The 15627-nt window shown below is 42.4% G+C and overlaps 1 protein-coding gene across 1 annotated transcript in view; it reads left to right on the top strand.

The window, feature by feature from the left end:
- Positions 1 to 14442, top strand: part of cnksr3 (cnksr family member 3) — a 26355-nt gene extending 11913 nt beyond the window's left edge. The window contains exons 3-13 of the mRNA XM_061091415.1: positions 1940 to 2142; positions 2614 to 2701; positions 5631 to 5672; positions 6822 to 6941; positions 7699 to 7758; positions 7989 to 8057; positions 8411 to 8560; positions 10136 to 10248; positions 10406 to 10581; positions 10938 to 11015; positions 12164 to 14442. Coding sequence (XP_060947398.1) covers positions 1940 to 2142; positions 2614 to 2701; positions 5631 to 5672; positions 6822 to 6941; positions 7699 to 7758; positions 7989 to 8057; positions 8411 to 8560; positions 10136 to 10248; positions 10406 to 10581; positions 10938 to 11015; positions 12164 to 12510 — 1446 coding nt within the window. The 3' untranslated portion in view covers positions 12511 to 14442. The remainder of the gene's footprint in view (positions 1 to 1939; positions 2143 to 2613; positions 2702 to 5630; positions 5673 to 6821; positions 6942 to 7698; positions 7759 to 7988; positions 8058 to 8410; positions 8561 to 10135; positions 10249 to 10405; positions 10582 to 10937; positions 11016 to 12163) is intronic.
- Positions 14443 to 15627: the final 1185 nt, after the last annotated feature.

Below are 15627 nucleotides of genomic sequence, written 5' to 3' on the forward strand. Positions count from 1 at the left end.
CAAACACCAGCATCTGTGTTTTATTACAGAAACACACAAGTGATTATTTAAAAGCAGCTTCTTGTCGACTGATAAAATTAAATCCTCCCGGTTCTTTCCAATCTGCGTCCGGCTCCTGAAGCTGCTTGGTCTCTCACCACATGAGCCGATGAGCTGTGGTTTGCACCGGGAGGTTTACTCTCTCGTGCCAGGGAATGTGCTGATGTAAATAAAATGCTCTCCTGTTGAATGTTAATCTGATCTGAAAACTTGCTCCTCAGCTTTAAGACTTTGACTGATCAACAAAATAAGAGAATGACTCGTGGACCTTGATGAACACATTGAGAGGACTGGTGGTGACCTTGAGGATCTTTGACTTCACTTCTGTGTTTGCAGCTCTGGTTTGAAACCAGTCGAAGTGACAGAGCCCCCCCCCCCCCCCCCCCCACTCGGCTGTTTACGAGGCCGTGAAAGAGGATTTACAGTCGAGGTTTACTGGTGTAACACGGTTCAATAGGAAGCAGCTGACACACACACACACACACACACACACACACACACACACACACACACACACACACACACAGACACACACACGAACCACACACACACACCAAATGGTTCAGTTCACGTCTATAAACTTGGTTTGTCATTTGGCCATTTGAGGGGAACTTTATTCTGAAGGAGTCAGGACGTTCTGAGCAGATTAGGATGCTTTTATTTTTTTAATGTGTGAGTGAAACTGTGCTAATGGTTCAGATAAGTTTGATATGATTCAACGTGTTGGAAACACAAAGGTTCCTTTATCTTGAAGTGAAGCAGATTAACGTTAAACTAAATCTCCTCTGGTGGAGTTTCTCAGCTGCTCCAGTTCCTGTGAAACTGTCGATTGGGAAACTGGAGTTTATTCCATTTGAAAAACCGAAAACTAAAAATCAAAGTTTGCAGTAAAGTGCACGATATATTTTTCCATGACAAACTTTCAACGCAGCGAACGTCAGCAGCTCGAGTCTCAGTCGAGTTTTCCTGTGAATCTGAATCGAAGGTCAAGTGACACGTTTTCTTTTTGTGGAGTTGACTTCTCTCTGGTGGAGCAGGAAACAGATGTGATCTGTACCTGAAAGACCCCCGCCCTTCCCCTCACACACACTAACACACACACACACACTAACAAACACACACACACACACACACACACACTGTCCCTGTTGTTCCTGCTGTTTCCGGCAGCTGACTCACGATCAGTTTTCTTCAGCAGAGCAGGAGAAACTTTCTCTTTTTTCACCTTTAGCTTTGTAACGTTCAGTTATAGAAACATTTACTAATTTAATCCCCAGCTCAAATCTCATGTTGTCTTCTAAATAATGAATATTATAATAATCTCCTGAGTGAGGATTGTTTTGTGTTAAAGTTTTGTGTTAAACTTAAAGTGTTGAGTCAGAACTGAACCGTCGATCGCTGCAGGATCAAACATCTGTTCTCTGGGTTTCCACCTGTTTGGATCTGAAGTGAGACTCACATCTGTAATGTGTCAGAGTGATTCAGCCCAACATGAGTCTGACTTCACCTGCAGCTCTGAGATCAGTTTACTTTAGACACGATCACTTCGGATCACGTTACTTTAAACACGACTGTGCCTCTGTCAGGTGTCATGTTCGGTTCTTGTTCTCGTGCAGCGAGCCGACAGGTGGAATGTCAGTTTGGCAGCAGATGTGTTTTTATTGGCTCTGAGCGTCAGGACGCCTCGGGGGGGCAAACAGACGACCTGTTCAGATCTGTGGAGAAGAATCTGATCAGCTGCAGTTATTGATCTGTTTAGAAACTGATGAACATGAGGCTTCAGGTGTTTAGAGCTGATCGGTGACGTCTCCTTCAGATGATTCATTGATTAAACGTCCGGCCTCTGTCTTCAGTTCTGTTGATTTGAAGTTGAGCCTCAGTCTCTTCTCGTCTCCCACAGAACTACGGCGTGGAGTCGGACAACCTGAAGACGCTGGTGGGGAAGATGAGGGCGGCGCACCACAACCTGAGCGGCGCCGTGTCGCAGCGCAGGAAGAACCCGGCCTACCACCACAAGAACTCCCACCAGCCCACCAACGAGTTCCTGACCGCCGTGGTGGAGCTGATCGGAGCCGCCAAGAGTCTGCTGGCCTGGCTGGACAGGTACACACACTACACACAGACACACACACTGAGGACACACAACACATCAACACACAGTGGGTGCTGGTGAGTGTGTGTCTGTCTGTGCGTCGGCTTGTTGCAGCTTGAGGAACATTCCTGACGCTCATTAACACACCTGACAGACTCACGGCCGAGAGCGAACGCAACAAGTTTCACATCAGGTTCAACTCCATGTGAGGAAATATTGATTCAGTTGAATACATCAATAATTAATATCTTACTTCTGCGACACAGAGAGAATCGCCCGGAGCTGAGAGGCTGCGTTCGAATACTCGTTTTCCTCTGATGCAGAAACAGATTCTGAATATCGTGAAAGACGCCGGCGTCATCACGTGTTTTCCACTGAGACTAATAAAACATGACGAGGTCGTCACGTAAACAATGTGATGAAGATTTTCTAGTTTTTATTTTAAAATAAACAGAAAGAATTCAAACCTCTTCTCTTCCCAGGACTCCGCTGACGAGCCCCAGCGACTTCACTTCCACCAAAAGCAGAATCATCCAGCTGTGTCTGGAGCTGACCTCCACGGTGCAGAAGGTCGGTGACACACCTCTCCTCCGGGTTGCCGTGGAAACACGTTATTTTACAGAGTGCGTCGCCCTGACGACCACAGATGTTTTCTGTGTGAAGAGACGATGAAAACGAGCCGGAGTCGAAACGTCTGATCTCACGACTTCTGTGAATGTTTATTTGTTCTGCTCTGATGGTGATGATGATGATGATGATGATGATGGTGGTGATGAAGCTGATAACTTTAGTTTACATGAACAAAGTTCTTCTGAAGAAGCGTCTCTGTCACTTATCAGCCAAACCAAAACAAGCTATACCAGAGATTTATCTTTTGGTTTTTCCTTAAACCTGAAGCTGCTTTCAAACATGAATCTGAATCCTGGAGGTTTGGAAGATGGGATTTGAGGGTTCAGGTCAAAGTTGAGTTTCTTCCAGACATGAACCGAAGTCCTGAAATGTTCTGGAGCTTCTGGATGTGAGAGAACTTCCAGAAAACTCCCTGTGAGCAAGTTGATGACGTGACGACAACATAACGTCTGTGGCAGAGGTCGTAAATACAATGTAAAATAAAAGATGAGAGACTTTTTAACTTAGCAGCGACTTTCTCCCACCTCTCAGATATTGAGTTTTGTTCTGCTCTGACGATGATGATGATGGTGGTGATGAAGCTGATAACTTTAGTTTACATGAACAAAGTTCTTCTGAAGAAGCGTCTCTGTCACTTATCAGCCAAACCAAAACAAGCTTTAACAGAGATTTATCTATTTAACCCTTTGGCTTTCTCCTTAAATCTAAAAAATGTTTCATACAAACTTCTCTGAAGCTTCTTTCAAACATGAATCTGAATCCTGGAGGTTTTGAAGATGGGATTTGAGGGTTCAGGTCAAACTTTATCTTCTTCCAGACATGAACTGAAGTCCTGAAATGTTCTGGAGCTTCTGGATGTGAGAGAACTTCCAGAAAACTCACATGGCAGAGGTCTTAAATACAATATAAGATGAGAGACTTTTTAACTTAGCAGCGACTTTCTCTCGGCTCTCAGATATTCACTCAGATATCGAGTTGTGTGTGTGTGTGTGTGTGTGTGTGTGTGTGTGTGTGTGTGTGTGTGTGTGTGTGTGTGTGTGTGTGTGTGTGTGTGTGTGTGTGTGTGTGTGTGTGTGTGTGTGTGTGTGTGTGTGTGTGTGTGTGTGTGTGTGTGTGTGTGTGTGTGTGTGTGTGTGTGTGTGTGTGTGTGTGTCTGTCACCTCCTCTCACGAGCCTTCAGAGCTGGGGGGCGTCGCCCGGCCGCTGTCATGTAATCATCCCGTCAGCCCGTTGGCAGGAAGCTGGTATTTCTGCGACCGCAGGAGGAATCCTGTCGGTGGGAGGAGTCGGCCTCGGCCCCTCCCTCTGGTTTCACTCTCCTGTCATCTCTCAAATATTTGTTCTCCCTCTGATTCCTCTCTCTCTTCTGTTTTCTCTCACGTCTCACGTCTGTCATAGTTCTTCTCACAAACAGAATCTCAGAAGGAAAACTGCCTCTTTTGATGTATTCATTGTGTTTTTATTGTTTTATTGGACGTTTGTCTTCTTGGTTTTTCTTTTAATCGCCTTAAACCAAATTGCCGTCAGGATTAATGAAGTTATTGTATAAGCTCCAGTGTTCTTATTAAATTCCCAGTAACATGTCTCAGGAATTCATTATGAGTAAAATATTAAAACCCATTTCTCCCCACGGAGCTGTCGTGACGTCTGATACAGATTTAAAAATTCTGTTTTCAGAAACACAACTCCCCTTCGTGGATTTTACCCATAATGCACAGTTGACTCCTTGTTATCAGTAAACATTGATAAATCTTGAAGACAGATTTTTGCTCCTGAGTGAAAGAAGATGAAGAGATTTAATTTTGTGAGATAATTCGACAGATTTATGTCGAAGGGCCGAGAGCCAACGAAGAAGAAAGCACCTTGTTGGTGGCAGGAAGTGAAATATTAAATAATTCCACCACATGCTTCTACATGTGGTGCAGATCTGATTTAGAGTAAAGATCTGATCAGTGAGGATTCTGTCTTCAGGATGTTTATCAGCTTCATGAACCTGAGGAGACGTTTCTTCACCTCAACCTCGTTTCTTTCATCATTTGACACAACAGACGAATCAGCCATCAGCTTCACGTTGAGTTGTGAGCGGCGTCTGTCAGCAGAGCCTCTGTCTCCTTGACGTCTTCTTTCCTCCGCAGCCTCGGTGTGTGTCTGCATGTACGTGCATGTCGGGGGGGCGAGCGTTTCAAACCAGCAGATCTGCTGCAGAGTCGTCCTCACGGGAGATTTTACAGATTTACGATTGAGAAGCTCAACGTGTTCCGACTCAAACACTGAAACTCAAACAGTTTTAAATTCAAATGTTCTCCAAGTTTCTCAAAGTAAAACATCTCAGGTTGAATCTTGAGGCATTTTTTTCAGAAAGTAGCGTCTGACTCCGACATTTGTGTTGTCCCACACAGAACCTCCAGAAAGCTTCAGGAGAATATCTGGAGTTCAGTTCATGTGTGAAAGCAGCTTCATGTGAATGTCTGTGTGGGATTTTTTAGTTAAATGAATATTTAATGTGTGAACTTGAACTCCGATGATTCCCAGAAATAGAACTGACGACAGGTCCTCAGTTATGATCCTGACTTTGTTTCATTCTGAAATAAAAGTTGTGTTACTTTGAACAAAGCTCTTGTTTGTCACAAGGACAAAGGAAAGAGTCAAGAGTCCAAACATGTGACTTTCTCTTCCTCTTCTTCTTCTTCTCTGAGGTCGTGTCTCTTCACCCTGAAAACACACAAAGGAAAATACACAAGATTAGAAACTTTAAACACCAGAAATAAATCAATTTGGCTCTTTTCTGTAATCTAGGAAATATTGTATCTGTCAGACCGAAACTTTATTTCTAATAAAGGTTCTGATGATGATTGATGTGTCGTTTCAGGACTGTACTGTTTATGAGATGGAGGAAAAGATCCTGGAAGTGGTGAGTTCTGCACGGAGACGCCAACCTGAAGCATGAACTTCCTGTGTGTTTGTGTGTGTGTGTGTTTGTGTGTGTTTGTGTGTGTGTGTGTGTTTATTCAGCTAAGGATCATCCACTTCCTGTCTGAGATAACAACACTTCCTGTTGGTCTTCTGAGGAATACAGATTCAACGGATTCATTTTAGTCCAATTAAACCAACCGTCAGTTTGACCTCTGACCTCTAATGACTGCGAGTTTTAGTTCAGCTGATGACCACAAAACTTTATGAAACTTTACAACCATTATTAAATGACGTAAGTAAAATAATAACGATAATAGTAATAATAATATTAATAAGTTTAATGACAAACAGGAGGAAATAAAAAGCTGTATATTAGATAAATAAAATAGAAAAAGACGACAGGATGAGACTAAATGAAACAACCAGTAAATAAACCATCAGTGTTCTCTTTTATAGCATTTTATATTTAAATTATTGTTATGTTTATTACATATGGATGTTATTATGTGTTGTTAATGTGTCGGCAGCTCTTAGCTGAGCGGTGACATGTCGAGTTTCAGTGAATCAACTGTTGAAGTCTTTGTTGTCAACTGAACAAACAAAGTCAACTGAAGCAGGAAACACTGTAAATATAGATAAAGCAGAAACACACACACACACACACACTGTGACCTGAATTAGACTGTAACTTATAAACTGAAGTTAAGTCATGAAAGTTCACAGACAGAATGAATAGAACTCATTACTGTTGCACAGGAGCTTGTTTTCCTGGTTTACTTGTAATTTCCTGTGAGTTTATCTGATGTCCTCCTGCTTCCCATGAGCCCCCCCCCCACCCCAACCCCCAATGAGACGGTTCGGGCCTCAGGCTCCGGCACAACTCACTGCTGGAGCTTTAAAGTGACACTGATCATTCACTCAGGGGTCAGAGGTCAGAGGTCAGACAGCTCCAGTGGGTTCAGCTCTCCATGCTTCCAAAAACATATTCTCATTAAACACACGACCAAACAGGATTGTTCCTTTTCTTTTAAAAACCTATTTTATATATTTTCATTTACAGGATTATTCTCAGCTTTATTTCCACGTCTATTTATTTGACATGTAATACCAACGTTGACGTTGACCTTTGTCCTCGTGTGTGTTCCAGTCGCGAGCTCTGAACGGCATCTGTGAGAAGACGGCCCAGACGACCTCTGACCCGGCGAAGATGGAGATGTCGTGTCTGGAGGAAGTTCACATCACCAACGTGAAACCTGGGGAGGGACTGGTGAGCTAAAGCCAGGTGTTTGAGACAGAGGCTGAAAGAGGAGCTGCAGCGATGGACATTGATCATGAGACTCATTCGAATCATCAACCTGAAGATGTGCAGAGTTTTAAAAAACAGTTTCAGTGAAGTTTCAATGTGGAGATTTACACGTTGAGCCGTCAGTTCTCGTGGTTCAGCCTCGTTTGGGGAATTATTGGTGAGAAAGTGAAATAATCAAACATTATAGAAATATCTTTACGTATTAATGTATCAATGCATTTAAGATTAAAGTAAAACCGTCGCTCAGCTTTCTGCGGATTCTGACCTTGACATTTCATCCATTGTGCTTCTCTGTACGTGACATGAAGTTCGACCGAGTTGTAAATCTTCACTTTTCAAAACATCCGCTCTCCTCCTCCATTGTGAGCTATATTTACTTTCCTTCCTCCGGAGAGAGAGCAGAGCTTCACTTCTTAAAGCTGAAGGAGCTTTCACAGACAAACAGATTTTACATTCAGGCCGAATCAGCGGGACTCCACCGAGGAACGTCCAAAAGAAAATCCACAGTTTGACCCGACTTCCTCAGAGAAACACAAACAGGTACTTTAGTGAACCACAATCAGAGGGAAACAGAAACAGATGAAGGTCCACAGGGAAAAAAACCCACAACCACCAGTGCAACAGGGAATCAGAGCCAAACCACGAGAGTAGAAGTGTACAGAAGATTCATAAGTTCACTTTCAAACCCCGAGTCCCTGAAATCTGTTTGATCTTCCAGGGGATTTACATCAAATCCACGTATGACGGACTTCACGTCATCACAGGAACCACAGAGAACGTGAGTGTGTCTTCATCACGACACTCAACACAAACACAACAACCTTCTCAGATGTTTAGTCCTGAAAGTCACGGAAAACTTCTTCTGCTTCGTCGAGTTTCTCAGTCGTCAGAAAACGTGGATTCACTGTAGAACCAGAAGTTGTTTTGTGTTGTTCTGTTGTGTACTGACTCGTACTGACTTTACAGTGTTTGTTGTGTTAACCAGTTTGTTGACTGTGTGATTCCCAGTCTCCTGCTGATAAGACCCAGAGGATCCACGCTGGAGACGAGGTGGTTCAGGTCAACAAGCAGACGGTGGTGAGTCCGAGGGTTCGAGTCTGTCCTGAGGCTCCAGGTCATCACATGACACATTAACCTCTGCAGCCAATCAGATCAGAGTTCATTTAAACTAACCAATCATTCGTCATCATAGGGTTTAAATCACGTCATTACAATTTAAAAAGTTAGCATCGGCCCTCTGATGATTTTCATTGTTACTTTGGACAGAACCATGCTAGCTGTGGCTTTTTGCTAAGCTAATAGGCGGCTAGCTCTGGCCTCATATTAAACGTATAGACAGGGTAGCTTCAGTTCTGTAATCCTCTTCATATCGCCCCCTGGAGGCTGCGGTGTTCACTACAGCTCAGCGTTCTGCTCTGTGATTGGTCCAGGTGGGCTGGCAGCTGAAACACCTGGTGGAGGCGTTGAGGGCGGAGACTGGCAGCGTCGCCCTGGTGGTGAAGAAGAGGCCCTGCAGCGTCTCCGGGGGCTTCGCTCCCGCTCCTCTGAAGAACCTGCGCTGGAGGCCGCCGCTCGTTCAGGTAACTGGTGAACACGCCCCTCTCCAGCCAGGCTCCGCCCCTCGGCTGAATGTTCCCAACATGTTACTGCTTCACGTGAGATACACAGACTACAGGAAATGTCCAGACCCCGTTTCCAGAGATCAGGTCTGAAAACATCTTCTGAATCTGCGTCTGAACTTCGTCGTGGTCGTTTCGCGGTTCCGTCCTCGGAGCGTTTGGTTTTTACACTTCCTGGACTTCGTGGACCCGGTCGTCCTCGGAGGTCTGAGGCTGAACCATGGATTCCCTTCTTCACTTATTATTTTTAACAATATATTTATTGAGTTTTACAATAGTTTTATAAGAAACATACATTCAAACATTTAAAAACATACAAACGTTTATGAACACCCCCAACCCACAATCAAACACTCAGGGTAAAGAAAAAGAGGCAGAAAACAAATAACTTAAAATAAGATTAAATAAAATAATAATAAAAAAAAATTCATATATAAAAATGTAAGAATAAATGGAAGTAAATAAGGACATAATTATACAAATAAAAATAAATAAAATTCCAATCAATCAAATCAAAAGCCTAGATAAAATAACGTTCTCTTATTCATAATATTAGTCAGTTACAAATAATATGTTTCCTATTAGGTCTATTCTGTTTCACTCATTCATTTTCCCTTCTTCACTTTTCCTGGGAACAAAAGAAGCCGGGACAGGAAACCCAGCGAACATCACGCTGATGATGTCAGACCTCGTCGATGACTCACATGTTCGTCCACAATGCGACAGTTCTGAGTCCCAGCCGCCGCCTTCGGGGGGGTTAGTGTGGCCAGAGTCCAGGATGTGTGTTGAGGACAGATTAGTCTCCAGGCGATGAGTTCAGCTTCTAATCTGAGTTCTGAAAACAGATCTGAGGTCTGTACGTCATCGTCATTTAGGTCAAAGGTCGTCAGCTGCACCTCACACTCAGGAACACAAAGTACTTCTTCATTTCGTCTGCAGATGTTTGAACATAACGATTTTAAAATTAATTTTACTCAGGTATTTAATCTGTAGAGTGTGAGCGTGTCTAGTCCTGAGATGATGGATTAATCAGCTGATGGGTAGAATATGAAAAGAACATAATTAAAGCTGTTAAATAAATTAAAAGGTATAAATAAATCTCTGGTTCCAGCTCCTGAAATGAGTTGATTTGCTGCTTTTTTCAGTTTCATATCTTTGTGTTTTTCTGTTGGTTTTGTTACTTAAAATGAAAATGAATTTCCTCTGAAAGGAAACTAACATTGACCCTGAGCAGCGAATGTGTCTCAAACTCCTTCAGACATGATTGTGTAACAAAGCAGAGACACATTTCCTGTGTTTATGGAAAAGCAGAAGCTCTGGAGGAAGGAAAGAGAAAAGCTGCGTCGGCTGTTTCTCGTCTCGAGCTGGAACGTCTCACTGTTGTTTTCCTGATAAACGTCGTTAAGGAAGAGTCACAGAATCTGATCAGACACAGAAACAAGGATCTGAGTTCTGTCTCCGGTGAAACCCGTCCGGTAACAAACAGACCAACAACCTCCTCTGGAAACACTGATACTGTCTGTCTCCTTCATGCAGACGTCTCAAAGATCTTCAGGACTCTTCAGACCTCCACAGCCTGAAGCCTCAGGGAGAGCAGCCATGTTGGATCTGTTCATCCCTCCTCCTCCTGCGGCGCCGTACGTTCCCACGTGAGTCACCGACTGAGGAGGAGCTTATCACAGCCGGGTTCTATCCCCATGAACATCTCCATCATATCCTCTTCATGGGTTTAAACTGGAACAATCAAACACAGGTTGAAACCAAGGTAGCAAATATTGAAACAATTCCAATCTCATGTCTTTGCAGAGACGGGAACACCAGCGTGTCTCCAGGTGTGAAGCTGAGGCCGAGGTCACCCAACTCGTGTCTGGACTCGGACCCCCGGCGCCGCGTCTCCGCCGCAGACGACATCAGGACGTCCGTCTGTCCCGATCACAACCAGCCCATCCCCGTGCACTTCCGCCAGCGCTCCTCTTCGCGCTGTGAGTGCACACAGACACACACAACCACACACAACCACACACAACCACACACACGTACACGATTGTTGAACACCAGACTGCAACTGTATCACAGCAGGACTTTGAAGAAGAAGAGGAAGTGTGAGAAACTCTATTTTAAACTATTTTTTAAGCTGTTCTCAGAACGGACATTTCCCTAAAAGGTTCTGGAGGAGCTTGTGTGTGAGAACACAAATGTCAGGTCACTATTAAAAAGTCTGGAAAATATCCGAGTGAGAGAGAAAACCGCAGGAAGAAGTTGAAAACTCTCAAACTCCAGAATGAAGGTTCCAGTTTCTCAGTGTTTCACACGTTTCTCGTGTCTCTGCTGTCGGCAGGTAAACCTCGACCCGTCTCCATGCCGGCGGAGGCCTTCTCGGGCGTGGCCCACCGACCCGGAGCTCAGGGGAGGAAAGGTAAGCCCCGCCCCCCCGCCCGTCCCAGCCAGACGCAGCCCAGCGCCTGTAATCTGAGGTCATCAGCGCCGCCGGCGTCGTTCGGACGAGCGGCGTGCTTACAATTCTTACCTGGTGGATCATTAACCCTGAGAATCGTGCTGCTGCATCGACGGAGGGGGGGGGTGGGGGGGGGTGATAACAGGCTGTTAATGGGTTCTGGAGTCAGACCAGTTAAATACAGACGCATTAGGAGCTGGACTGTTTTTCCACCGACGCCTGAAGTGACTCGAACAATAGAACTAATCCGACCCGGTGGTGATGAAGCAGCTGATTCACGTTTCAACCTGAGAACTTTCAAACAAGTCGTGTTTCTTTGTGTTTTTTATCTGATATCGATGCTGAATCAATACTTTGAAAAACAGCTCCGGTGACAGAACGAATACTTTTAACTTTCAAAAACAATGGTCGGCTATAAAAGCTGCTTTATCTTCCAAATCCACCTGAAATTTATCATTAACTCTAAACAGTTTGAACTGTACTGACCTTGAATATATGAATATAAACAAGTTCGAAACTCTTCAAAGAACTTGTATCAGAGTTAAGTGCAACACAAGATTAATAAACTTTGTCTTTAATTTTTTTTTAACTTATTTCTTATTTAGTTTTCAACAAAACAAGATGCATTTTCAGAAAGTTACTTTCTTTGTCCATTTTTCAACTGTATACAATATTGTTATACATGGTATTCAAGTACAGTGTACAATGCATAGAAAGAACAACAAACAGTGCTCACTCCAAGAGAAAAAGAGGGGGGGTAAGAATAAGAATAAATGGTTGATTACATACATAATTTATTAAATCAAATTAAAAGAGGAAAGAAAAAACAAGTAAAATGAAAATAAAACCAGGGATAAAGAAATAGTAATTGTCCCCTCCAGCATGTAGTATGTGCTCTATATGCTTTTCAGAGAGGATTATAATAATTATAATAAAAAAATCATAATTATGACCCTCATTGTATTAATAACGCAGAGACAGGACCCCATCGTTTAGTAAATAAACTTTGGCTTTTAAAGTGAATCACAGAATAAAGAACCCAGTAGATGCTCTGATCCCGTTAGAGCAGAATCAGATCTTCACTGAACTCTTCTCCTCGTCTCTTCCAGGTCAGGACGTTCTCCACAAATATCTGAGTAACGAGGGGATCAGCACCATCACGGAGGAGGAGCCATGTTTCCCGCTGCCGTACCGCGGTCACCCGTCGGTCCGCGGCGTCGACCACATCCGAGGCAGCCAGTGCTTCATCAACACCAACCTGCACAGCAGCGCCACCATCCCCTACCAGGAGGCGGCCTCCAAAAAGCCCTCCTCCCCCTCCTTCTCCCCCTCCTCCTCCTCCTCCTCCCCCTCCTCCTCCACGCCGACGATCGTCTCTCCTCCTCCGGCGGCGACCAAGCCGGCGACCTCGCTGCTCGGAGGATGGCTGGCTCGTCTCCGGCTGCTCAGCCACTGACGGGAGGAGAAACCGGATTGAAGTCTTATCACAGACAAACTCTCTCCTCCTGCAGGAGATCTGGATTGACTCGTCTACACTGTGACTTCAGCTGAAGACCTGCAGCAGCTGCTCCTCCTGGAACCAATCAGAGATTTCATGATGGAGGACAAAGGAAAGAAAAGATGAAAAACCTGAAACATCAACTTCACACTTGGTCAGAGCTCGTTGTCAGGATTTTTCATGTCGTACTGGAGAGTCTGGTCACTGGTTCTCAGTTACATGTTCTAGTTATTATAATCGAATAATAGAAAATATGAAACTCTGACACCTGTTTACTCTCATTTTCTACTTTTAAAGGCTCTAAACAATCATGAAAACTTGTGTTTGTTGACTTCCTGTGGTTTAACTTTTCTCTCGTGCTCATCTTCTCCTCGAGGGGAAACGTTACAAATATGATCCTCGACCAATTCATCTAATATTGTGACCAAAGATCTGGAAAACCAAAAACATTCCCATCAGAGCCACTTGGTCTGAACCAGCTTCACAGAGCTGCTGCTGCTCCGAAGGTTCAATACATAATTCATTCGTTATCAGAAAAGGTGATTTCCTCCAGTTCAGTGAATCTGAAACTACTCAGCAGTTCCACTTGTCATCAGAACCTTAAAGTCTGAGATCATCACCTGCTGCTGATTATCTAACAAATACATTTCCATGTTTTTAATGTCAAACTCAAACTAGTTCCAAAGAACTGAAAATACTTAACAATATAGTTTCCATTCATGGCAAAGATCTGCTGAAAATTAACTGCAAGACTAGAATCCATGAGCAGAATCTAGATCAGTAAATCTAAACATTCCCAAAATGTCAAATGATTAGATGACGAGCGTGTCTCTCTCATATCTTCACTTTTTATTTGTTAAAAGACAAACAACTTGTAAATATGTTGCATCTTTTATGGTTTTTATTTGATCTGTCATCTCGACTTCAGTCATGTCTGATTTTATATGTATATATATTTGAAGAAAGTCCTCTTCAGATCATATCAACTTATGAGGTAAAGGAGCTTTAGAGTAATTTAAAATATGCACTAACACTCAAACACAACATAAAAAAACATTAACAAAAGGTTTACCAGCTTTTATGACTTGTTATATATTTTCAGAAATAGGTTGTCAGGTTATTTTACATTAAAACTGTTTCCCTGTAACTATACATAGTATAGAAATGTCCACGTATTTCATAAACTGTCGAACTAAAGAAAACACAATCATAGAATTTTACTGGTAACGCCAAAGAGAAAAAGTCGTCGTCTGTGGATACGTTGTTGGTTTCCTGGAAGCTGCGTAAAAATTTTAGGTAAAACTGAATTATAGCATTTATCACTTTGAAGGAACATCAGAGTTTCAACTTGAGTCTTTGAAGAACTACTGTGTTCATCATAAACCTGAGTTCCTCATGTTTTAAATCTGATTTGTGACCTTAAAGATATGAAAATGTTTCTGGTTCATTCAGGTTCCATGAAGCTTGATGATCAGTGTAACAGAGTAAATATCACAACCTTGTATCTCTCTCTCCTGCTGGATACATTTCTCCAACAGATGAATTTAGATGTTTGGTTTCTGAAAACATTTGGTCAAAATGTCACTTTTCTCGTCTCACTAATAAAAAGTTGAAGGGAGTTGTGGTAAATGTCGTTCTGTATGCCATCAACCTGGAATTACCACTAGTGGCCAAAGTGGCCGCTGTTGAGTTAGTTACCTGGTCTCACTTTCAGGTGAAAATGAATCTTGTTCAAATTGTTCAGGAACATTAGCTTTGTCATTTTGCTGAGTCACATTTTAATCTGTATTGTTTTGTACGAGTCATTTTGTTCAGCTGTTTAAATCTGAAATGTTCCAGAGCTCTTTAACATGTCAAAAACTTCACAATAAAGGTCAGTTCGTTTTTAAACCTTCTGTTCAGTTTTAAACTCTGGACTGAAACGGATTAAAATACAAATAAACACTCGTAGAAAAGAGGAACTCATTTTTAATCAATTCCAATTATTAACACATTCCCTCTGTAAATCCAATGTTTTTACATAAATTAGGATCATGTATTATTTTGCAGTTGTGCATTAAAATGTTTTATTTTTTGAGTTCAAAGCTTTGATCAATTTTGTTGCATTTCGAACGTTAACAGCTCAATAATTGAGTATCTGCTGTAACTTTAAATGAGTCGGACTTCAAATACCAAAACTTTGTTAATCCATATGATTTAAACTATCCTCAAGTTAGGTGTATTGTTTAAAGTTTATTCCTCACATCTAAGTTTTAAAAATTGAACTTAACAAACCTGATGAAGACAGACCCCACACTAATCCATTATAACATCTTAATACACATTTTAATATAAGTTGTAGAAACAGTTAATCCATCACAACAACTTTCATGAATCCGGTTAAATCTTTATAAAGAGACAAGTTGAAGTCTCAAGCATTTTAGTGTTACTGCTCCATCTAGTGGAGAAGGTCAGTACTACACTGAAATAAAATCAAATCCTGACAGTTTCACCGAGAAGTAACTTCAGGAAATGAAAACGTGATAAAGAGGAAGTTTCAGAGTCTGAGAATCAGACGAGAGAGGAAGGAAGATGTGAAACAGGAAGTTTGCTGATTTGAGTTTGTTCCTGCTGAGAAAATATAAAGTCATATTTGTGTCACACAGGCTGAGACGTCAGGATTGGTTGAGAGCGTGTAGGGGCGGGGCCTCGATCCTCTGGCCCCACCTCTCAATGCTACAAGGTGGCAGCCTCTGTATCTTGGCTTCATCTTTAGGTCCAGTTTAAAGTTTATGGATTTACTCTTGATTTAAATTCTCAAACAAAATGGCAGAGGTTTCTTTTTTGCTAGTTTTTCAAAATATCCAATGTTTTAATTTACATTTTGACATTTGAATGTTTACTTTAAGCCATTGGGATTAATTTCCTTCTCCAAGTGAAGCACAGAATTAACCTCCACATCTACAAGTTGTAGACGCATTTTTTTGGCAAAGACTTCCACACGACAGAAGAGATGCACCTGAAGTGGAGGTGAATCAAATTATTTCTAAACAGTTAATACTTGTTATCAGGAGTTTTCTATGGGGAACTCATCAT

This window comes from Limanda limanda, chromosome 18 (assembly GCF_963576545.1).
Source record: "Limanda limanda chromosome 18, fLimLim1.1, whole genome shotgun sequence".
NCBI classification, from domain to species: Eukaryota; Metazoa; Chordata; class Actinopteri; order Pleuronectiformes; family Pleuronectidae; genus Limanda; species Limanda limanda.